The sequence below is a fragment of the Salvelinus namaycush genome, chromosome 23 (genome assembly GCF_016432855.1).
Source record: "Salvelinus namaycush isolate Seneca chromosome 23, SaNama_1.0, whole genome shotgun sequence".
NCBI lineage: Eukaryota > Metazoa > Chordata > Actinopteri > Salmoniformes > Salmonidae > Salvelinus > Salvelinus namaycush.
This window is the reverse complement of record NC_052329.1, coordinates 14,743,521-14,768,686: the sequence shown is the minus strand read 5'-3', so window position 1 is coordinate 14,768,686 and position 25,166 is coordinate 14,743,521. Positions and strand designations below refer to the sequence as shown.

General features: G+C 45.4%; 1 protein-coding gene across 1 annotated transcript in view; it reads right to left on the bottom strand.

Annotated features, from left to right (window-relative positions):
• LOC120018489 (secretogranin-2-like) overlaps positions 1-16,332 on the bottom strand; it is a 32,281-nt gene extending 15,949 nt beyond the window's left edge. Inside the window, exon 1 of the mRNA XM_038961721.1 lies at positions 16,252-16,332. Coding sequence (XP_038817649.1) covers positions 16,252-16,332 — 81 coding nt within the window. The remainder of the gene's footprint in view (positions 1-16,251) is intronic.
• Between the last annotated feature and the right edge of the window lie 8,834 nt (positions 16,333-25,166).

Here is a 25,166-nt window from a genome sequence, read left to right as displayed (position 1 = left end):
GGATATGGTCCAGAGGAGAGGAGTTGGATTCCTCGGCGTCAGATCCTTGACGCTGACCTGCTTCGTGACTTCTACCGCCTCCACCCTGGCGCTCCGGGTAGTCCGCCCGGTGGCGTTCGTCGGAGGGGGGGTACTGTCACGAATCCCGTTTCCTGAGTCTGGTTGTTGCCTGTGTTCTGTTCTGGAGTGTTTTTCCGGTGTCCTGGAACGCACCCTGTCTGGTTGCCGGGCGTTTTAGCTAGTTGGGAGATCTCAGATTACCCGCACCTGTATCCCATCAGCTATCTGTGCACCTGGTCCTGATCATCATCTCTCCTCTTCATAAGCCCGGACCTGACATCCATTCCCTGCCGGATCGTTAGCCATAAACAGTATGTTGTGCCAGCGTATCAGCCTCCAGCTTGATAGAATTTGTTTTGTTGTTTTGTACGTCTTGCTTGCCTTAAACTTTCCCCCGTTTGTTCTGTCTTCAGTTATTCACCCGGATCACTTACCCCATTCCTGCCTGGTCGTCGGAGGCTTCCGCTACTCCCTTGGACCCACCTATTCACTCCCATCAACTCACCACCGCTGCCCGTTACGCTACCTGGATATTTCTACCCCTTCATATTCACTTGTAAATAAATACTCACCTTCTTCTTACTCTCCTTGTCCTGGTCTGCTTCTGGGTTCGATTTTGAAAGAACGTGACACCCCTACCTTGTCACAACACAACTGATTGGCTCAAACGCAATAAGAAGGAAAGAAATTCCACAAATGAACTTTTAATAAGGCACACCTGTTAACTGAAATGTATTCCAGGTGACTACCTGGATGAAGCTGTTTGACAGAATACCAAGAGTATGTAAAGCTGTCATCAAGGCAAAGGCTGTCTACTTTGAAGAATTTCAAATATAAAATATATTTTGATTTATTTAACACGTTTGTGGTTATGACATGATTCCATATGTGTTATTTCATAATTTTGATGTCATTATTATTCTACAATGTAGAAAATAGTAAAAATAATAAAATAAATCCTTGAATGAGTAGGTATGTCCAAACCTTTGACTGGTACTGTATATACACTGCTCAAAAAAATAAAGGGAACACTTAAACAACACAATGTAACTCCAAGTCAATCACACTTCTGTGAAATCAAACTGTCCACTTAGGAAGCAACACTGATTGACAATACATTTCACATGCTGTTGTGCAAATGGAATAGACAAAAGGTGGAAATTATAGGCAATTAGCAAGACACCCCCAAAAAAGGAGTGATTCTGCAGGTGGTGACCACAGACCACTTCTCAGTTCCTATGCTTCCTGGCTGATGTTTTGGTCACTTTTGAATGCTGGCGGTGCTCTCACTCTAGTGGTAGCATGAGACGGAGTCTACAACCCACACAAGTGGCTCAGGTAGTGCAGTTCATCCAGGATGGCACATCAATGCGAGCTGTGGCAAAAAGGTTTGCTGTGTCTGTCAGCGTAGTGTCCAGAGCATGGAGGCGCTACCAGGAGACAGGCCAGTACATCAGGAGACGTGGAGGAGGCCGTAGGAGGGCAACAACCCAGCAGCAGGACCGCTACCTCCGCCTTTGTGCAAGGAGGTGCACTGCCAGAGCCCTGCAAAATGACCTCCAGCAGGCCACAAATGTGCATGTGTCAGCATATGGTCTCACAAGGGGTCTGAGGATCTCATCTCGGTACCTATTGGCAGTCAGGCTACCTCTGGCGAGCACATGGAGGGCTGTGCGGCCCCACAAAGAAATGCCACCCCACACCATGACTGACCCATCGCCAAACCGGTCATGCTGGAAGATGTTGCAGGCAGCAGAACGTTCTCCACGGCGTCTCCAGACTCTGTCACGTCTGTCACATGTGCTCATGTGCTCAGTGTGAACCTGCTTTCATCTGTGAAGAGCACAGGGCGCCAGTGGCGAATTTGCCAATCTTGGTGTTCTCTGGCAAATGCCAAACGTCCTGCACGGTGTTGGGCTGTAAGCACAACCCCCACCTGTGGACGTCGGGCCCTCATACCACCCTCATGGAGTCTGTTTCTGACCGTTTGAGCAGACACATGCACATTTGTGGCCTGCTGGAGGTCATTTTGCAGGGCGCTGGCAGTGCACCTCCTTGCACAAAGGCGGAGGTAGCGGTCCTGCTGCTGGGTTGTTGCCCTCCTACGGCCTCCTCCACGTCTCCTGATGTACTGGCCTGTCTCCTGGTAGCGCCTCCATGCTCTGGACACTACGCTGACAGACACAGCAAACCTTTTTGCCACAGCTCGCATTGATGTGCCATCCTGGATGAACTGCACTACCTGAGCCACTTGTGTGGGTTGTAGACTCCGTCTCATGCTACCACTAGAGTGAGAGCACCGCCAGCATTCAAAAGTGACCAAAACATCAGCCAGGAAGCATAGGAACTGAGAAGTGGTCACCACCTGCAGAATCACTCCTTTTTTGGGGGTGTCTTGCTAATTGCCTATAATTTCCACCTTTTGTCTATTCCATTTGCACAACAGCATGTGAAATGTATTGTCAATCAGTGTTGCTTCCTAAGTGGACAGTTTGATTTCACAGAAGTGTGATTGACTTGGAGTTACATTGTGTTGTTTAAGTGTTCCCTTTATTTTTTTGAGCAGTGTATATATATATATACCTTAACTTCGAGAAGGGTTCTTTAGTCTCGTCCAAAGAACCAAAAGGTTCTATATAGAACCCCAAATAACTATTTTTTTGTAAGAGTGCAGGTAATGCTCAGTCTTCTAACAGATGATGTTTACTACACTACAGTAGTGTCTATTCTGTGCTCCTTCTCCATTCAGTGCTGTCATAACAGACCACAATAGGACTTCATCACAACCACGCTACAGTGGTGCCACATATTTCCTTCACATTACTTCCAATGTATTCCTTCTGTTCCTCCCCGTCTCCTTTGCCTAAATCAGCTAACAAACCACCAGAAGAGTCAAGAAAAATCTATAAAACAAAGCAAAAAGTAAGTCGGCCTAGAAAGGGCTCATATTATATTTTCATTTCTCTCTCTTTCTTTACCCCATGTCCCTGACAGTCCCAGTCACAGCTTCCCTTTTTCCTGAATCCATTCTGCCATGTTACACAATAAAACACGCTCAATTCTGTTTGGGGTATAGAAATGGCTTCCCTTGGAGTCTTAAGATTCTTGATGCACTTCAACATAGGCCTTGCTGAATACAGGCTTGTTATGCTTACATTGTCTTGGGCTTTGATGTTTTTATTTTGAGAGATGGGGGGGTGTTTTGTGATTAGCAGATGCTTTGTGATTGGCACAGAGAAGGAGACCCATGTTAGCTTGGTTGGTCTGAAAGATGTGGCTCAGATAAAAATAAATCTCTCCCCGCTCACAGCTGGCATTTTGTAGAGACATCCCTTTGCTGCGATGACACAAACAAGTTGTAATTGGGGTAGGAGTCACACAGGAATTTTCCAAAAGAAACATCACATTACACTTTAACACTGCACATACCCACAACAAGGAGGAGAAACGAGGAAGAAAAGACGTAGAGGGATATTGACTATGCGTGTCTGTGTTCATTCCAGTGAAGCACATGCAAAGACACTTCTCATCAGAAACTTGGCTCCGTTTCAGCCCACTGAGTCCACAATCAACTTAGAGGAAATTCAACCTCCTCCCAATCCCCATCTGAACTGAAACCAAGCTGATAGTGGAGGAAACCACCATTGTACTACAGTATATGCAAATTAATTTTAGGTCTCTTTTCTCCCAAACATTACTGGTTTCTTTTGATCCCATTCCAACCTTATCCAACATTCTCATGCCACAGGTGTCAAAAGAGGCTTAATATTGATATCACAACTAACAGATATTTGACCACCAAGATCTATTTCCAGACCTCTAACATGTTCATTTAATTGACCCTCTTGTGTGTAAGGAGGAGGTTAAATGTTGTGAGAACTAGGCCTTTTGGTTTTGTCCCAGTGTGCCTGGCTTCCTGTAGCGGTGATCTATGGTCTCTCTAATTGACAGTTCAACATGCCGCGCACCTAGCAATTGCTAAGTGCCCATTGAGACAGGAAGCTGCATAGGCCCCGGCTGTCTGCTCTAGGAAAGCGTCTGATCCCAGAGACCAGAGAGAGAGGGATGGAAGGAGAGAGAGGGAGGGACAGAAGGGCAGAGAGAGAGCGGGAGAGAAAGGAAAGAGAGCGATATTAGAGTTTGAGAGAGGAGAGAGATGGCCTGAGGGGGAGAGGAAGAGAGAGCGAGAGGGAGGGGGGAAGGAGAGAGAGGGTGTCTGGAAGTACAGCCAGCATGACTCATAGGTCAGATTTGCACAAGAGAGCTATAAAATGTATGTGTGTGTGTGTGTGCAGACATCTTTGCCTGTGTGCATGTCTTTGCCTGTGTGCATGTCTTTGCCTGTGTGCATGTCTTTGCCTGTGTGCATGTCTTTGCCTGTGTGCATGTCTTTGCCTGTGTGCATGTCTTTGCGTGTGTGTGCGTGTGCATGTGTGTGATTGCGCTTCTGGTGATATGTGAGAAATGAGAAAAACAACCACCTGATTTTATCTCCCTCCTAACCCATGATACCCAAAATACCAGCGGCAGTTAGAGAGTGTCAATCATCATCTCTGAACACCCAAGACGATCGCTCTATAAAAATAAGTGATGGATATGACAGCAAGAAGACTCAAGGCTTCGAGATAAGCATGAAACCTAAAGTCATTGTTTCCCATGAAATGTGGTTTCTGCTATTATACTGACACAGCTAGCACATAATGTTCTCAGAACCATATGTTTCTTAGAGCTTGGTGAGAGCATGGTTGTCCTATGGTTATTTTGCATACAACCTTCCAACAACTTTCTGGGAATGGTGCAGGATAGTGGCTTGGCTTTGGAACATTCTCAGCACATTTAAGGAACTTGACAAAAAACGTTATTTTTTTATTATTAATGTGGATTCCACGTCACAATACTTAAATTTCATTACAATTTTTGACATTAGGAATGTTCTTTAATAGTTCAGAGAACATTAACAAACATCGTTCTTCTGTGGGAAATTCAGTACTTCAGCATAACATTTCCTACAGGGTTCCTCATGGTTCTATTTAAAGTAATTTCTCAAATTGTTCAGATAACGTTAAAAACTTCCCATAAAAAAACACAAGAAAACTTTGGTAATGCTCAGAGAACCTTCTAGGAATGTTAATTAAAAATATACATTCCATTCTCAGCACCAACAAAACTCTATCTTCTATCTTATAAAGTGTGTTCAGATGTGTTGACCGCACTAATTGGCCACACCTGATCTTAATGAGTGCTTGTTTCCTTTGAATTGGGTCTGTTTAAATATACTGAAATGAACAGCTTTGTATGCGTAAAAAAAACAAGGTATGCTAGCTCCATCCTGGTGGCATACCTTCCTGCAACCCAAAAATGTACGTTCCCAGAACAGGTGAAATTTTCACTTCCATTCTCAGAACGTAACCAAATGTGCCAGCTGGGGAGGTGCAGACTGACTGTCTAGACAATACATTCTGCTCCCTGGGTGGCTGTGAGACAGTGTAGAAAACGGTAAAATCAGTCCAGTCTATAGTAAAATGTTAAATGATAAGAAGGATACTGCTCTCATGCGACTTCCCTGAAATCCCTGTGGCTGGGTGACTTTTTTTTACCCCTTTTTCTCCCCAATTGGTAATTACAGTCTTGTCCCGTCGCTGCAACTCCCATACGGACTCGGGAGAGCCATGCGTCCTCCAAAATCACGACCCCGCCAAGACGCACTGCTTCTTGACACAATGCTCGCTTAACCCAGAAGCCAGCCACACCAATGTGTCGGAGGAAACACCGTACACCTGGCAACTGAGTCAGCATGCATTGCATCCGGCACAGAAGTCACTAGAGCGCGATGGGACAAGGACAACCCGGCCAGCCAAACCCTCCCCTAACCCGGACAACACTGGGCTAATTGTGTGCCACCTCATGCGTCTCCCGGTCGTGGCCGGCTGCGGCACAGCCTGGAATCAAACCAGGATCTGTAGTGACACAGCTAGCACTGCGATGCAGTGCCTTAGACCGCTGCGCCACTCGGAGGCCACGGCTGGGTGACTTACTTGTTGGTCTGTCTCCTATGGCGGTATAACGTCTTGGTCTGTCTCCTGGGGGGGCTCTTTCACTGATCTGGGACCTGTCTTTTAGGCCAGTGAGGATTTTCAGCATGAGAGAGCAGAGTGAGGACAGTAGACTACACACTGATAGGCAGACTACAGCTACTTTAGAGTAGCAAACACATACAGTCACTTGGGACCACTGGGCCTTAGTGTGGTGGGAAGTCTCAATCAATAAATCACTCAGGCAGATGAAATGGACTGAGGTGTGTGTTTGTGTGTGAGTATGTTTGTTGTGTGGGTGGCTAGGTTAGAGTAGAATGGTATGTTTAATGTTATTGGAAGCAGCTCATGATCTCCCTCGTCATTGAGTCCTCTTGCTCTGCTACATCTATCTACATTCTGCGTCTGATTTGTTGTGATTTTAACTACTATAACCATAACAACAGACAGAAAATACAAATCTTTTTGATGAACTGGCTTGGGCTTAGATATAAGGTAGACAATAAAACTAATGCACTGTGTATCACCATAGAGGCTTCTCTAAAGCAGGTATTTCCTGACAGGCTGAAGGCACGCTGTAATGTCTTTTATTATTCCCTAGGCAGGAGGAACAAGACAATTGTCTTCTGTCTACCAGGATGCAGTCTGCCGGCGGCTCTGACAAATGCCCGCAACAGAAACATTTGCCCCTTTCCTGGGCCATAGGAATCCACACAGCCTGGAGCCAGGGCCACTTCGCCATCCCCTGTCTCTCTTTATCATCTAACGACTATAAGACACGCGACGGGGCGAAGGAGAGGTGAAAGATGCCCCCTCTTCATTTGTCCCTTTATCTCTCTCTCTGTCTCTATCTATAGTATACACATCTCTCTCTCTGTCTGTCTGTCTGTCTGTCTTTTGGGCAGGGTTTGATTTGGGAAGTGTCACAAGAACAGGCTTATCTGAACTGGGTTAACAGAAGTATATTCAATATTCAATTAGTTCCAATCGAGCGCCAAACTGAACATTAAATCCCTGTATTTCCCTGTCATGCAGGCATCTAGCTACACAATGAATCAGACAAAACGCTTGATTACAAGGCAGAAAAATGACTGCAATTATACAGGACTAGGTGTTCAGTGTGTGTGTGCACGCAAGCAATCCCACGCATACACACACTGACCTATGCACATCAACATACACACATCACCTTACATCCATCCAACATCTCAAACTCTCATCAACACATGCACACAAGTTCTCACGTACACTCTGTCACACCTGCTGGTATTGAATCTCTTCTCACATCTATTTGCTCTTTGTCACTTCCTCTGCAGAGAATGCCACTTGGCTTTTGTGAGCAGCAGTATCCATAGTGACAAAGGAAGTTGCTCCATTGGTGGATGGCCCCCTCAGGAGCAGGTGATATGAAGTGGCTTTCAATTGACTTTTTATACCTTATAGCACAGTGAGACATTGTGACATTGTTACCCTCAGCAACAGGGGTCTCAGTGCAGTGGAGACATGCAGAGAAGTCACAGAAGTCAACTCAAAAACATTCAAAACATCATTGATCACTCTCAACATTCAACAACACAACGTAGAAAGACACATAGGTGTTAACGTCACTGTTATAATCACTTGCCTTATACACTCACAGACACACGCCACTAACATAATAAATATATTGTACTAAAATAAACATGTACTTTGTTATGAACAGTATAGAAAGCAGTATAGAAAATCAGAAACACACTGGTTCCTTTCTGTTCTCTATGTCAATGGAGGAGAAGGTGAGGTAGAGTATTGGGAGAGAGGTGGAGAGGACCAACAACCAACAATGGAGGCGGTATTTATAGTTTATAACAATACCATAAAAAATACACACAGATGATGCAATATGCTTCCCTGCCTCTGAAGGACATGTTTATTTATTTGACCTTTATTTTGTCAGGGAGTCATGCTGAGACCTATTTTACAGATGAGCCTTGTAATTACGTACAGTACCTTCAGAAAGTATTCACACCCCTAGACTTTTTCCACATTTTGTTGTGTTACAGCCTGCATGCGTTTTGTTACTGGCCTACACAATACCACATCATGTCAAAGTGGAAATATTTTTTTTGAAATTTGTACAAATTAATAAAAAATGTAATAAAAAATGAAAATATGAAATGTGTTGAGTCAATAAGTATTCAACCCATTTGTTATGGCAAGCTTAAATAAGTTCAGGAGTAAAGCTTTGCTTAACAAGTCACATAATAAGTTGCATGGATTCACTATGTGTGCAATAATATTGTTTAACATGATTTTTGATTGACAACCCCACACATACAATTATCTGTAAGGTCCCTCAGTCCAGCAGTGGGCTCCCGAGTGGTGCAGCGGTCTAAAGCACTGCATCTCTAAGGCACTGCAGGCGTCACTACAGACACCCTGTTTCAAATCCAGGCTGTATCACAACCGGGCCGTGATTGGGAGTCCCATAGTGCGGCGCACAATTGGCCCAGCATTGTCCGGGTTTGGCCGGGGTAGGCCGTCATTGTAAATAAGAATTTGTTCTAAACTGACTTGCCTAGTTAAATAAAGGTTACAATTTAAAAAATTTAAATAATTATATATTCAAATACAGATTCAACCACAAAGACCAGGGAGGTTTTCCAATGCCTCGCAAAGAAGGGCACCTATTGGTAGATGGATAAAAAAAATACATACATTGAACAGCCCTTTGAGCATGGTGAAGTTATTAATCACACTTTGGATGGTGTATCAATACACCCAGTCACTACAAAGATAGAGGCGTCCTTCCTAACTCAGTTGCCGGAGAGGAAGGAAACCACTCAGGGATTTCATCATGAGGGCAATGGTGACTTTAAAACAGTTACAGAGTTTAATGGCTGTGATAGGAGAAAACTGATATTAATTTATATTCATTTTTAAATAGTTACCGACGTTAATTGTTGTGATAGGAGAAAACTGACAATGGATCAACAACATTGTAGTTACTCCACAATACTAACCCAATTGACAGAGTGAAAAGAAGGAAGCCTGTACAGAATAAAAAATAATCCAAAACATGCATCCTGTTTGTAACCAGGCACTAATACTGTAATACTGTAATACTGCAAAAAAAAAATAATTCTGAAGAAACACGTTTTATGTTTATGGCAAATCCAATACAACACATTACTGAGCACCATTATCCATATTTCCAAGCACAGTGGTGGCTGCATCATGTTATGGGTATCCTTGTAATCAGGAGTTTTTCAGGATATAAAGGAAACAGAATGGAGCTAAGCACAGGCAAAATACTAGATGAAAACCTGGTTCAGTCTGCTTCCCACATATAAGGACACAGGGCGAGACCCAGATGCAGACACAGGAGGCAGATGGTTTGAGTCTCTGATATTTATTAAAATACAAGGGGCAGGCAATAGGTCAGAGTCCGAAAGGTACCGGGCGGCAGGCGGGCTTGAGGTCAGGGCAGGCAGAAAAGGTCGGAACCGGGAGGGCTAGAAAACAGAGACTAGGAAAAACAGGAGCATGGAAAAAACACGCTGGTAGGCTTGACAAGATGAACTGGCAACAGACAAACAGAGAACACAGGTATAAATGCACTGGGGGAAGATGGGAGACACCTGGAGGGGGTGGAGACAAGCACAAAGACCATGTGAAAAAGATCAGGGTGTGACACCACCAGACACTGGGAGATTAATTCAATTTTCAGCAGGACAATAACCTAAAACACAAGGCCAAATCTACGCTGGAGTTGATTACCAAGAAGACAGTGAACGTTCCTGAGTGGCCGAGTTACAGTTTTGACTTAAATCTACTTGAAAATCTATGGCAAGACCTGAAAATGGTTGTGTACTGTAGCAATGATCAACAACCAATTTGACAGAGGTTGAAGGATTTTGAATATAATAATGGACAAATATTGTACAATCCAAGTGTGCAAAGCCTGTTTTGAATTCAGGATGTAACACAACAAAATGTGTTAAGGGGTATGAATACTTTCTGAAGGCACTGTAAATATACACATCAATACACTAGAGAGTTTTGTAGATTATTGTAGACTATAACCAGATTTACCTTACTCAGTGGATATCGAAGGAATCTCAAGAGTTCGATATCCACTGAGCCATTCCTGTAACGTTCGTCATATTCCTCCTCCTCGGACGAGCATGGATCGGACCAACACGCAGCGAGGTATGTAGACATAAATGATTTATTAAACAAGACGAAACACGAAGAACACTTGAATAAACTATAAAACAACAAACGACGTTAAACAGACCTGAACATGAGAACTACATAAACACGAAGAACGCACGAACAGGAAAAACGAATGAACGAACGAGACATACCGTGTGGTGCAACAAAACACAGACACAGCGACAATCACCCACAAACAAACAGTGAGAACAGCCTACCTTAATATGGTTCTCAATCAGAGGAAACGTCAAACACCTGCCTCTAATTGAGAACCATATCAGGCAACACATTTAACCCAACATAGAAACACATAACATAGAATGCCCACCCCAACTCACGCCCTGACCAACTAAACGCATACAAAAACAACAGAAAACAGGTCAGGAACGTGACAGAACCCCCCCCCTCAAGGTGCGAACTCCGGGCGCACCCCTAAAACTCAAGGGGAGGGTCTGGGTGGGCATCTGTCCGCGGTGGCGGCTCCGGCGCAGGACGAGGACACCACTCCACCATTGTCTTTGTCCCCCTCCTTAGCGTCCCTTGAGTGGCGACCCTCGCCCCCGACCCTGGTCCAGGAACCTTCACCAAGGCCCCTCCTAAATAGAGGAGACAACTCAGGACAGAGAGGTAGCCCAGGACAGAGAGGTAGCTCAGGACAGAGGGGTAGCTCAGGACAGAGGGGTAGCTCAGGACAGAGGGGTAGCTCAGGACAGAGGGGTAGCTCAGGACAGAGGGGTAGCTCAGGACAGAGGGGTAGCTCAGGACAGAGGGGCAACTCTGGACTGAAGGGCAGCTCCGGACAGAGAGGCAGCTCTGGACTGAATGGTTGCTTCGGACTAGATGCAGCTCCGGACTATATGGCAGCTCATGACTGGAGGGCAGCTCATGACTGGAGGGCAGCTCATGACTGGAGGGCAGCTCATGACTGGAGGGCAGCTCATGACTGGAGGGCAGCTCATGACTGGAGGGCAGCTCATGACTGGAGGGCAGCTCATGACTGAAGGGCAGCTCATGACTGGATGGCGGCTCTGGCAGCTCCTGACTGGCTGGCGGCTCTGGCAGCTCCTGACTGGCTGGCGGCTCTGGCAGCTCCTGACTGGCTGGCGGCTCTGGCAGCTCCTGACTGGCTGGCGGCTCTGGCAGCTCCTGACTGGCTGGCGGCTCTGGCAGCTCCTGACTGGCTGGCGGCTCTAGCGGCTCCTGACTGACGGACGGCTCTAGCGGCTCCTGACTGACGGACGGCTCTAGCGGCTCCTGACTGACGGACGGCTCTAGCGGCTCCTGACTGACGAACGGCTCTGACGGCTCGGGACAGACGGGCGGCTCTAATGGCTCGGGGCAGACGGATGGCTCAGATGGCGCTGGGCAGACGGATGGCTCAGATGGCGCTGGGCAGACGGATGGCTCAGATGGCGCTGGGCAGACGGATGGCTCAGATGGCGCTGGGCAGAACGGCCGACTCTGACCTGCTGAGGCGCACAGTAGGCCTGGTGCGTGGTGCCGGAACTGGTGGTACCGGACTGGAGACACGCACCTCAAGGCTAGTGCGGGGAGCAGGAACAGGGCACACTGGTTTCTCAAAGCGCACTATAGGCCTGGTGCGTGGTGCCGGAACTGGTGGTACCGGACTGAGGGCACGCACCTCAGGGCGAGTGCGGGGAGAAGGAACAGTGCGCACAGGGCTCTGGAGACGCACAGGAGGCTTGGTGCGTGGTGCCGGAACTGGTGGTACTGGGCTGGAGACACGCACCATAAGGCTAGTGCGGGGAGCAGGAACAGGGCACACTGGTTTCTCAAAGCGCACTATAGGCCTGGTGCGTGGTGCCGGAACTGGTGGTACCGGACTGAGGGCACGCACCTCAGGGCGAGTGCGGGGAGAAGGATCAGTGCGTACAGGGCTCTGGAGACGCACAGGAGGCTTGGTGCGTGGTGCCGGAACTGGAGGCACTGGGCTGGAGACACGCACCACAGGGAGAGTGCGTGGAGGAGGAACAGGGCTCTGGAGACGCACTGGAAGCCTGGTGTGTGGTGTAGGCACTGGTGGTACTGGGCTGGGGCGGGAAGGTGGCGCCGGATAAACCGGAACGTGCAGGCGTACTGGCTCCCTTGAGCACCGAGCCTGCCCAACCTTACCTGGTTGAATGCTCCCCGTAGCCCGTCCAGTGCGGGGAGGTGGAATAACCCGCACTGGGCTGTGTAGGCGAACCGGGGACACCATGCGTAAGGCTGGTGCCATGTACACCGGCCCAAGGAGACGTACTGGAGGCCAGATATGTAGAGCCGGCTTCATGGCACTTGGCTCAATGCTCAATCTAGCCCGGCCAGTGCGGGGAGGTGGAATAACCCGCACCGGGCTATGCACACGTACAGGAGGCACCGTGCGCTCTTCCGCATAACACGGTGTCTGCCCGTACTCCCGCTCTCCACGGTAAGCATGGGAAGTGGGCGCAGGTTTCCTACCTGCCTTCACCACACTACCCTTTAGCCCCCCCCCCCCCCCCCCCCCATAAATTTTTGGGGTTTCTTCACGGGCTTCTTACCGCGTCGTCGTGCTAACCTCATTCGCCGGTATCCCTCTGCACATTGCTCCAACCGACCACCTGTCTATTTCCTCCCAAGTGGTGTAACCCAGATCCGGCTCCTGCTGCCGAGCTAGCTCCTCGAAACGCCGCCTCTCTGCTTTTGCTGCCTCCAGCTCTGCTTTGGGGCGGCGATACTCCTCTGGCTCTGCCCAGGGTCCTTTTCCGTCCAGCTCGTCCTCCCATGTCCATTTCTCCTGGTCCCGCTGCTGCTGCTGCTGCCCGTTACCCCGCTGCTTGATCCTTTGTTGGTGGGTGATTCTGTAACGTTCGTCATATTCCTCCTCCTCGGACGAGCATGGATCGGACCAACACGCAGCGAGGTATGTAGACATAAATGATTTATTAAACAAGACGAAACACGAAGAACACTTGAATAAACTATAAAACAACAAACGACGTTAAACAGACCTGAACATGAGAACTACATAAACACGAAGAACGCACGAACAGGAAAAACGAATGAACGAACGAGACATACCGTGTGGTGCAACAAAACACAGACACAGCGACAATCACCCACAAACAAACAGTGAGAACAGCCTACCTTAATATGGTTCTCAATCAGAGGAAACGTCAAACACCTGCCTCTAATTGAGAACCATATCAGGCAACACATTTAACCCAACATAGAAACACATAACATAGAATGCCCACCCCAACTCACGCCCTGACCAACTAAACACATACAAAAACAACAGAAAACAGGTCAGGAACGTGACAATTCCTGAGACCGGGTCTGGTAGATCACATAAATATGCACATCAATACATTACGAAAGTAAAACAGAGATTCAAAATACAATCATAAAATAAATAAATTCAGGTTAATAATGAAGTACGGTATGGCGGAAGTTTGTGCAAGAGTGCTTTATAAACAAAAAGAGTGCAATGCATCGATCTACGAGACTTCAAAGGGGGCCCGCCTACTTTCTGACACAGAATGCAGTGATGTGTGCTACACCTGCATTGCTTGCTGTTTGGGGTTTTAGGCTGGGTTTCTGTACAGCACTTCGAGATATTAGCTGATGTACGAAGGGCTATATAAAATAAACTTGATTGATTGATTGATGTGTACTGAACCTGTCGCCGTAATAAAGTGTATAGTGCGTTTTGATAAACTGCCTCCAATGGCTTCAATAAAGTGGCAGCTGCATTCATATAGACATATTGCCATAATCTATAACTGGTATGAATGTTGACTGAATTATTTAGTTTTTTGTTAACCTGCAGTTCAATGCATCAATCAGCAGCTGACATTTCAAGAGCAGACTTTACAAAATACTCAAATGCACTGCACAGAGGAACAGAAAGTCTGGCAGGTTTTGTTGAATGTTTCATACCATTGTATTTATGTGTGTGTGTGTGTGTGTGTGTGTGTGTGTGTGTGTGTGTGTGTGTGTGTGTGTGTGTGTGTGTGTGTGTGTGTGTGTGTGTGTGTGTGTGTGTGTGTGTGTGTGTGTGTGTGTGTGTGTGTGTGTGTGTGTGTGTGTGCGCATTCAGAGATGTTTTATGTTTTATGAGGAATTTGTCTTGCTCAATTAAAGCCCCCTCCTCTCCTGGTCTTTCTATAAATATTCTGGCTAGGTGACTCATCGTCCGCAATACCAGCCCTCCCTCGCTCCCTCCCTCGCTCCCTCCCAACACTGCATCTGTTCTCTCTCTCTCTCTCTCGCTCTCTCTCCCCCTCTCTCGCGATCTCTATTCCATCCAATCTTACTCTCTCTCTGCAGCTCTGCTCATTATTAGAGGTCCTTCATTTAAAGAGCTCAACAGTGTCTGCCACACCCTCCCAATATCCAGACTGATGTTTTTGTGGTTGTTGTTGTGATGTGTTTGCTTCCTCCACACGTCATGATGTGAAAAAAGCTAGTTTTACTCCACTATAGACATAATAGCACTGTCTAAGAATTTCAGAGTGGTTACATTTCTCTAGCCCCATCCCTCAGCTTTTTACCAAAACAGTGGCGTGGTGGCCACTTTGTTATTGTTTGAACTGCAGATTTCCCCTGGCTGCATTTGTGGAAGTCTAATTAACTATTCTATAAGCATTCTTGTCATTGCATTTCAAAGACTTTCCTGGCAGTCAATGCCACTCAAGTTGCTAAATTGATTGATCGATTGATTGATCGTTTATGGCAAAATCTAGTTTGTGCCAATATGCAGTTTTTAAACAGTGATAAACCCTTAATTCAAATCAAATCAAATTGTATTTGTCACATGCGCCGAATACAGCAGGTGTAGACCTTACAGTGAAATTCTTACTTACAAGCCCTTAACCAACAATGCAGTTTTAAGAAAAATAAGTGTTAAGTAAAAAATAGATAAGTATTTTTTTTTTTTATAATTACCAAACTGTCACTATTAAACAGATTTATCAGGCCTCTGGCACATTGAAGAGCTCAGTAATTAGAGATTCTCTGGCATTTGACTCAATCAGACACCATGATGACAGGCAGCCTGCTGAATGGCCCTACTGAGAGTAGAAGAGGAAAGTCAAACAATAGCGTTTACACATGAAGCAATTATTCTAACAAGTAAAAGTAATAATGTAAACACCATAAGAAACAATCTTATAAAGATGCAATTGCCATGACCGCTGTCTGGTCGTCATGGCAACAGGTTGGTCCAGAGGTGTTTGTGGGTAATTAACCTGCATTGCGGCTCAATTTGCTATTCGTTAGCAGGTGTGTTCTATGAACCAATGAGGATGGTTAGTCTTTGACAACTATACTGTTTTAGAACTGTCTGAGCAGTTCCCATCATAACAATAATATTCATAAGGCCCTACGTTTTTTCGTACTACTTAATCTCTCGTGGAAAGATTCACATGTAAACGGGAAGTGACAACTTTTGTGAGAATTTTACTTCTGGGTAACCTAGATTACTTACTACTTGACCTCTAAACTCCAGGCCCTATTCAGTCTCAGGGCCCTATCTGTCATCCATGTTGTCATCTGTTTGGGGGGATAATATAAAGGGAGATTCCCTCCTCTGCTTTTCTCCAACTCTGCTGAATCGCGTCACCATTTCACCCTGACTAATCAACATGCTTGTTAGATGTGCGTTCGGCAGGCATGTAGGGCCACGCAACACCTCCCACATCCTTAACGAAGCTTCAAGGAAGCCCTAACTAACAAAATCTCCAGCAAGCTGTGTGCTTTAGCTCTGTAGCTCTCCCTCCACCGCTCCACTCCACCCACCTCATCTCTGGGAAACTCTGTAGCTCTCCCTCCACCGCTCCACTCCACCCACCTCATCTCTGGGAAACTCTGTAGCTCTCCCTCCACCGCTCCACTCCACCCACCTCATATCTGGGAAACTCTGTAGCTCACCCTCCACCGCTCCACTCCGCCCGCCTCATCTCTGGGAAACTCTGTAGCTCACCCTCCACCGCTCCACTCCGTCCGCCTCATCTTTGGGAAACTCTGTAGCTCTCCCTCCACCGCTCCACTCCGTCCGCCTCATCTTTGGGAAACTCTGTAGCTCTCCCTCCACTGCTCCACTCTTCCCGCCTCATCTCTGGGAAACTCTGTAGCTCTCCCTCCACCTCTCCACTCCGCCTGCCTCATCTCTGGGAAACTCTGTAGCTCTCCCTCCACCTCTCCACTCCGCCCGCCTCATCTCTGGGAAACTCTGTAGCTCTCCCTCCACCGCTCCACTCCACCCACCTCATCTCTGGGAAACTCTGTAGCTCTCCCTCCTCCGCTCCACTCCACCCACCTCATCTCTGGGAAACTCTGTAGCTCTCCCTCCACCGCTCCACTCCACCCACCTCATCTCTGGGAAACTCTGTAGCTCTCCCTCCACCGCTCCACTCCACCCACCTCATCTCTGGCAAACTCTGTAGCTTTCCCTCCACCCCTCCACTCCACCCACCTTATCTCTGGGAAACTCTGTAGCTTTCCCTCCACCACTCCACCCGCCTCATCTCTGGGAAACTCTGTAGCTTTCCCTCCACCACTCCACCCGCCTCATCTCTGGGAAACTCTGTAGCTTTCCCTCCACCACTCCACCCGCCTCATCTCTGGGAAACTCTGTAGCTTTCCCTCCACCGCTCCACTCCACCCACCTCATCTCTGGGAAACTCTGTAGCTTTCCCTCCTCCGCTCCACTCCACCCACCTCATCTCTGGGAAACTCTGTAGCGTTCCCTCCACCGCTCCACTCCACCCACCTCATCTCTGGGAAACTCTGTAGCGTTCCCTCCACCCCTCCACTCCACCCACCTCATCTCTGGGAAACTCTGTAGCGTTCCCTCCACCCCTCCACTCCACCCACCTCATCTATGGGAAACTCTGTAGCTTTCCATCCACCTCTCCACTTTGACCGCCTCATCTCTGGGAAACTCTGTAGCTTTCCATCCACCTCTCCACTTTGACCGCCTCATCTCTGGGAAACTCTGTAGCTCACAGCTCCCCGACACAACATCTCACAGTGGGTGACTAACCTCCAAAGTCAATACGTGGGTTCTCACTTGAGAGAGACGAGTCACATTCACTGTGATGTTAACAGAGATTAAATAGATGCTTCTGGAAATCACTTTGAAACACTTTCTATCCTTTCTATAAGGTTATGTATGATGGGAAGGACATATGTTCTCTCTACATAGTCAGAAATAAGACATTGAGTGAGCACACTTCATCTATAGAGTGACCCCATACCACAGTCCATCTATACATAGGAGAATTACCATAGGACAGGTGGACGCAGGTGGCCATCAATTAGAGTTCATTTAGTCACAGGTGGCTAGCGTTTAGACTTCTTTACTATTCACTAGCAAACTGACTTCTCCTGTGTTGGGTGGCATTCCCTTTTCTACCAGAGACAACACAGACTCACGTTACTCACTACCTTCTGCCTAGGTCGCCATAGAAACCGTTATTAGGAAAAGGGTGAGATTAGCTCCTCTGTTGTTTGTTGCTGAGAAGCAACACAGACGCTACCTCTTTGAATGCATCACAAATGTGATTTATTCACAAACCTCAATTAATGACCATTAGCCTAATGGTTATTTCAGTTTTTACACCACATAATTTCCAGCTCTGACAGCAAAAAGCCCTTGGTCCTCAGTAGAATAAATGCAGCCTATGCATGTGTTCTCGTAGTTTCTGAGTGGTTCTCTTCCTAGTGCTGATTATACAACAAAACAGGACTATTGTTTTGATTCATGTATGATTTCTATATTACCGAGCCCTGGCTAACCACCCTTGATGATAACAGTAATGTATTCAGCAGTCTTGGCAACACTGACAGCAACTTCAAGGGAAAAAGCAGAAAGGTCATGAACCACATTTCCTTTTAAAAAGCAGAAAGAAAAGAGCAAACATCAAATGCTCCCCCCTCTCTGGCCCAATGCTGAAGACCAATCACTATTTATGATGGAAGAATTACTGAATGATTATTCTCACTGTTCTTTCCACTATATGGAAAGTAAGGAAAGTGCTGGATCCATATACTCTGAGGGAGGGGAGTCTGTGTTACCGGAAAGAAATAACCACAATAATAGTCAATGATGGAAAAAAATGTGACTCACAACACATCTAAGAGTGTGTCAGTAGTTTGACTCATAATTACCCCTACCGGTTTGTATTTAACCCTTATTTTACTGAGTGACTATGCAAGATGAGAACGTCCAAATTTGAGACGTTTTGGGAGGAAGAAGTTGAATAACTAAAAGAACAACAATCATCAAAGCCAAAGGAACTGCACAATATTAAGAAATGTTATAAATGGAAGGAAACTAGTCTAGAAACCTAACAAAAAACAGTTAAGGCAAAAACAAATTCAAACCCTTTCAGACAACTTCCTGGACAAACATTTCACTGTAATAGTGAAGGTGTAAACTTGGTAGTAGAAAGCCTAAACAGTATATTTGACCTCTCAGCTTTCCTATCAAATCTAAACATTTCAAGCAGACAACCTAAGAACATTAACAACAATGACAAATGTTTGATGAAGAATGTAAAAACCTAAGAAAGAAATTCAGAAATCTATCCAACCAAAAACATAGAGACCCAGAAAAACTGAGTCTACGCCTTCACTATGGTGAATCACTAAAACAATACACAAATACACTATGGAAAAAGAAGGAACAGCATGGCAGAAATCAGCTCAATGTAATTGAAGAATCAATAGAATCTAACCACTTCTGGGAAAATTGGAACACAATTAACAAACAACAACACAAAGAGTTATCTATCCAAAATGGAGATGTATGATAAACCACTTCTCCAATCTTTTTGACAAAGAATTAACAGCAAAAACATATACATGATCAATTACAAATCTTAGAATCAACTATTAAAGACTACCAGAACCCACTGGATTCTCCAATTACATTGAATGAACTACAGGACAAAATACAAACCCTCCAACCCAAAAAGGCCTGTGGTGTTGATGGTATCCTTAATGAAATTATAAAATATACCACACATTTCAATTGGCTATACTTAAACTATTTAACATCATCCTCGGTTCTGGCATCTTCCCCAATATGTGGAACCGAGGACTGATCACCCCAATCCATAAAAGTGGAGACAAATTTGACCCCAAAACTACCGTGGGATATGAGTCAACAACAACCTTGGGAAAATCCTCTGCATTATCATTAACAGCAGACTTGTACATTTGCTCAATGAAAACAATGTATTGAGCAAATGTCAAATTAGCGGTTTACCAAATAACCGTACGACAGACCACGTATTCACACTGCACACCCTAATTGACAAACAAACAAACCAAAACAAAGGCAAAGTCTTCTCATTTGTTGATTGCAAAAAAGCGTTTGACTAAATTTGGCATAAGGGTCTGCAGTACCAATTGATGGAAAGTGGTGTTGGGGGAAAACATATGACATAAAAAAAATCCATGTACACAAACAACAAGTGTGCAGTTAACATTGGCAAAAAAACACACACATTTCTTTCCACAGGGCCGTGGGGTGAGACTTGAGCCCCACCCTCGTCAACATACAGTATATGAATTGGCGAGGCCACTAGAACAGTCTGCAGCACCCGGCCTCACCCCACTAGAATCTGAAGTCAAATGTCTACTGTGCTGATGATCTGGTGCTTCTGTCCCCAACCAAGGAGGGCCTACAGCAGCACCTAGATCTTCTGCACATATTCTGTCAGACCTGGGCCCTGACAGTAAATCTCAGTAAGACAATAATAATGGTGTTCCAAAAAAGGTCCAGTTGCCAGGACCACAAATACAAATTCCATCCAGACACTGTTGCCCAAGAGCACACAAAAAACGACATCTATCTCGGCCTAAACATCAGCACCACAGGTAACTTCCACAAAGCTGTGAACGATCTGAGAGACAAAGCAAGAAGGGCCTTTTATGCCATCGAAAGTAACATGAAATTCGACATCCCATTTAGGATCTGGCTAAAAATACTTGAATCAGTTATAGAACCCGTTGCCCTTTATGGTTGTGAGGTCTGGGGTCCGCTCACCAACCAAGAATTCACAAAATGGGATAAACACCAAATTGAGACTCTGCATGCAGAATTCTGCTAAAATATCCTCTGTGTACAACGTAAAACACCAAATAATGCATGCAGAGCAGAATAGGCCGATACACGCTGATTATCAAAATCCAGAAAAGAGCCATCAATCACCTAAAAGGAAGCTGTTGTCTAACCTTCCATAACAAATCCATCACCTACAGAGAGATGACCCTGGAGAAGAGTACCCTAAGCAAGCTGGTCCTGGGGCTCTGTTCACAAACACAAACACACCCCACAGAGCCCCAGGACAGCAACACAGTTAGACCCAACCAAATCATGAGAAAACAAAAAAATAATTACTTGACACATTGGAAAGAATTAACAATAAAACTGAGCAAACTAGAATGCTATTTGGCCCTAAACAGAGAGTATACAGTGGCAGAATACCTGACCACTGTGACTGACCCAAACTTAAGGAAAGCTTTGACTATGTACACTCAGTGAGCATAGCCTTGCTATTGAGAAAGGCCGCCGTAGGCAGACCTGGCTCTCAAGAGAAGACAGGCTATGTGCACACTGCCCACAAAATGAGGTGGAAACTGAGCTGCACTTCCTAACCTCCTGCCCAATGTATGAACATATTAGAGACACATATTTCCCTCAGATTACATAGACCCACAAATAATTCAAAAACAAATACAATTTTGATAAACTCCCATATCTATTGGGTGAAATACCACAATGTGCCATCACAGCAGCAAGATGTGTGACCTGTTGCCACAAGAAAAGGTCAACCAGTGAAGAACAAACACCATTGTAAATACAACCCATATTTATGTTTATATTTATTTTCCCTTTTGTACTTTAACTATTTGCACATCATTACAACACGGTATATAGACATAATATGACATTTGAAATGTCTATTCCTTTGAAACTTGTGAGTATAATGTTTACTGTACATTTTTTACTTTTGTTTATTATCTTTGGCAATGTAAATATATGCTTTGGCAATGTAAACATTTGTTTCCCATGACAATAAAGCCCTTTGAATTGAACTGAAAGAAGGAGTGGAAGGATCCACAATGCTAGGTCAGAGTGACTCATTTAAAACCGAATTCATTCTGCATATGTGGGCAGAGCGCAGGGCGCAGGAGGACGTAGGCAGGACTCAAAATCCTCAGCTCCCAGTGGTGGAGGAGGCTATTTAGACACATCCTGTTGTATCATGCTGCTACGCATTGTCTCTCTCTCGCTCTCTTGCTCGCTCTGTGTGTGTGTGTCACTCTATTTCTCTCTCTCTTCCTCTTTCTCTTTCTTTTTTTGTCTCTTTCTTTCTTTTTCTCACTGGCTCTCACTTTTAATTTCACCACTGCAGCTTCTAGTTCCACCTCCATGTCCGGCTCTTTCTTTCACTGACCCTATCTCTCTTCTTGTCCCTTATTAAAAAGACATGAGCCCAAACATTCCTACAGCTGTAGTTCTACTTTATGCTGCACACTGAGGTGTCTACACTATCAATAATTAGGAATGGTTCATTTGTGGAATAGCATTAGGTAGACAACAGCATTAACCCTGCCTCAACTTCCTTGTGTATAATGTATGAATTTTCCCCGAAACTATTTCACATTCATAATTCAGTTACGTTTAAGGTGCTCAGGAAATAGGATTTAGTACGCCTCAACTAGTTTTTGTGATTGTATATATGTCAACTTAACCTGAGAGAGAGAGAGGGGGGGGGAGAGTAAGAGGGGAGAAAGAAAGAGAAAGAGAGTGAGAGGGGGGAAATGGAGAGAGAGGGGGAGAGAGGGGGGGGAGAGAGATAAAGAGAGAGAGAGAGAGAGAGAGAGAGAGAGGGGGGGGGAATGGAGAGAGGGGGAGAGAGAGAGGGGGGGAGAGGGAGAGAGATGAAGAGAGAGAGAGAAGGGGGAAATGGAGAGAGGGGGGAGAGAGAGAAGAGGGGCAGAGAGAGAGGGAGAGAGATAAAGAGAGAGAGAGGCAACATATATAACATATACTTTATATATGTCGGATGTGGCAGGGCCTGCAAACCATTACAAACTACAAAGGGAAGCACAGCCGAGAGCTGCCCAGTGACACGAGCCTACCGGACGAGCTAAACTACTTCTATGCTCGCTTCAAGGCAAATAACACTGAAACGTGCATGAGAGCACCAGCTGTACCGGAAGACTGATCACGCTCTCCGCAGCCGATGTGAGTAAGACCTTAATAACCTTTCTGAAATCCGGGATTTCTGTCATTAAAAACCCTGACTAGCATAGCGTAGCCTAGCTTCAGAGGGTAATCATAAAATATAATTTCATGAAATCACAAGTGCAATATTGCAAAACACAGCTTAGCCTTTTGTTAATCCATCTGTCGTCTCAGATTTTGAAATTATGCTTTCCAGCGAAAGCAATACTTGCATTTGTGTAAATGTATCGATCGCTCGACAAAACAATAAGAACAGCTAGCGCCAGGTAACTCGGTAACAAAAACCAGCAAAGCAATCAAATTAATCGTTTACCTTTGTTGATCTTCGGTTGATTTCACTCACGAGACTCCCAGTTAGACAGCAAATGTTCCTTTTGTTCCATAAAGATATGTTTTATATCCAAATACCTCCGTTTGTTTGATGCGTCATCACAAGTAATCCACCGGAAAAAGCGTTCACGACAACGGCGGAAAAAATTCCAAATTATATCCATAATGTCCACATAAACATGTCAAACGTTGTTTTTGATCCAACTTCAGGGTGTTTTTCACATATCTATTCGATAATAAATCAACCGGGACAATTGGCTTTTCACTAGGAGCGAGAGAGACAATGGCTACCTTTCAGATTTGCGCAAAAATCACCCGGAGAGCCCCCACCTGTCCACTTACCCAATGTGCTCTTGCAGGCTCATCCTTCAAAATAAAGGCCTGAAACTACGTCTAAAGGCTGTTGACACCTTAGGGAAGACATAGAAAAAGAGGTCTTATTGATGAGACTTCACATATGCGATAGGAAGGCATTGGAACACAGAGCTCTCAAAATGAGTGCCACTTCCTGCTTGAAATTTATATGCATATTCTAGTTTCGGGGGCTGAGAAATAGGCAGTTTAAAATGGGTACGCATATTTTGCCAAATGTTAAAATTGCGCCCCCTAGTTAGATTAAGACAGGTCAACATTCACAAGGCCGCAGGGCCAGACTGATTACCAGGACGTGTACTGCGAGCATGCGCTGACCAACTAGCAAGTGTCTTCACTAACATTTTCAACCTCTCCCTGTCCGAGTCTGTAATACCAAACATGTTTTAAGCAGACCACCATAGTGCCTGTGCCCAAGAACACTAAGGTAGCCTGCCTAATTGACTACCTACCCGAAGCACTCACGTCTGTAGCCAAGAAGTGCTTTGAAAGGCTGGTCATGGCTCACATCAACACCATCATCCCAGAAACCCTAGACCCACTCCAAATTGCATACCGCCCCAACAGATTGACAGATGATGCAGTCTTTATTGCACTCCACACTGCCCTTTCCCACCTGGACAAAAGGAACACCTATGTGAGAGTGCTATTCATTGACTACAGATCAGCGTTCAACACCATACTGCCCTCAAAGCTCATCAATAAGCTAAGGACCCTGGGACTTAACACCTCCCTCTGCAACTGGATCCTGGACTTCCTGACGGGCCGCCCCACCAGGTGGTAAGGGTAGATAATAACACATCCGCCACGCTGATCCTCAACACAGGGGCCACTCAGGCGTGCATGCTCAGCCCCCTCCTGTACTCCCTGTTCACTCATGACTGCACGGCCAGGCACGACTCCAACACCATCATTAAATTTGCCGATGACACAACAGTGGTAGGCCTGATCATCGTCAACAACGAGACAGCCTATAGGGAGGAGGTCAGAGACCTGACCGTGTGGTGCCAGGACGACAACCTCTCCCTCAATGTGATCAAGACAAAGGAGATGGGCCAAAATTCACCCAACTTATTGTGGGAAGCTTGTGGAAGGCTGGCTACCTGAAACGTTTGACCCAAGTTAAACAATTTAAAGGCAATGCTACCAAATACTAATTGAGTGTATGTAAACTTCTGACCCACTGGGAATGTGATGAAAGAAATAAAAGCTGAAATAAATCATTCTCTCTATTATTCTGACATTTCACATTTTTAAAATAAAGTGGTGATCCTAACTGACCTAAAACAGGGCATTTTTACTCGGATTAAATGTCAGGAATTGTGAAAAACTGAGTTCAAATGTATTTGGCTAAGGTGTATGTAAACTTCCGACTTCAACTGTATATTTTTTTATTTTTCCTTTGGTACTTTAACTATTTGCACATCATTACAACACTGTATATAGACATAATATGACATTTGAAATGTCTATTATTTTGGAACTTGTGTAATGTTTACTGTTCATTTTTTATTGTTTATTTCACTTTTGTTTATTGTCCATTACATTCTAATTAGCATCATAAAATACATTCCTTTTCTTTCACACTATTGTTCTACCTCACTTTGGTTTGGCATGTTGTCAATGGAGTGAGTTGTGAGCATTATGGCCTGCAGCAGGGCTGATATGGTATGGTGTGTGGGAGCTTGGAGGGGGGTGGGCTGTAGAAGTGTTGTCGTCATAGCGATTGGGAGAAATACCAGCATTCTTCATGCTCTTTCCCAGGACTCCTATCACATGGGAAGATCTGCAGTGGGTGGGATGGTTTGGCCTAATCTTACCGTATGATGACTTGTCAGATATAGGGTGCTGGTTCGAATCTCCGAGCCAACTAGGTGAACGATCTGGCAATGTGCCCTTGAGCAAGGTACTTAACCCTGTTTTCTCCTTTA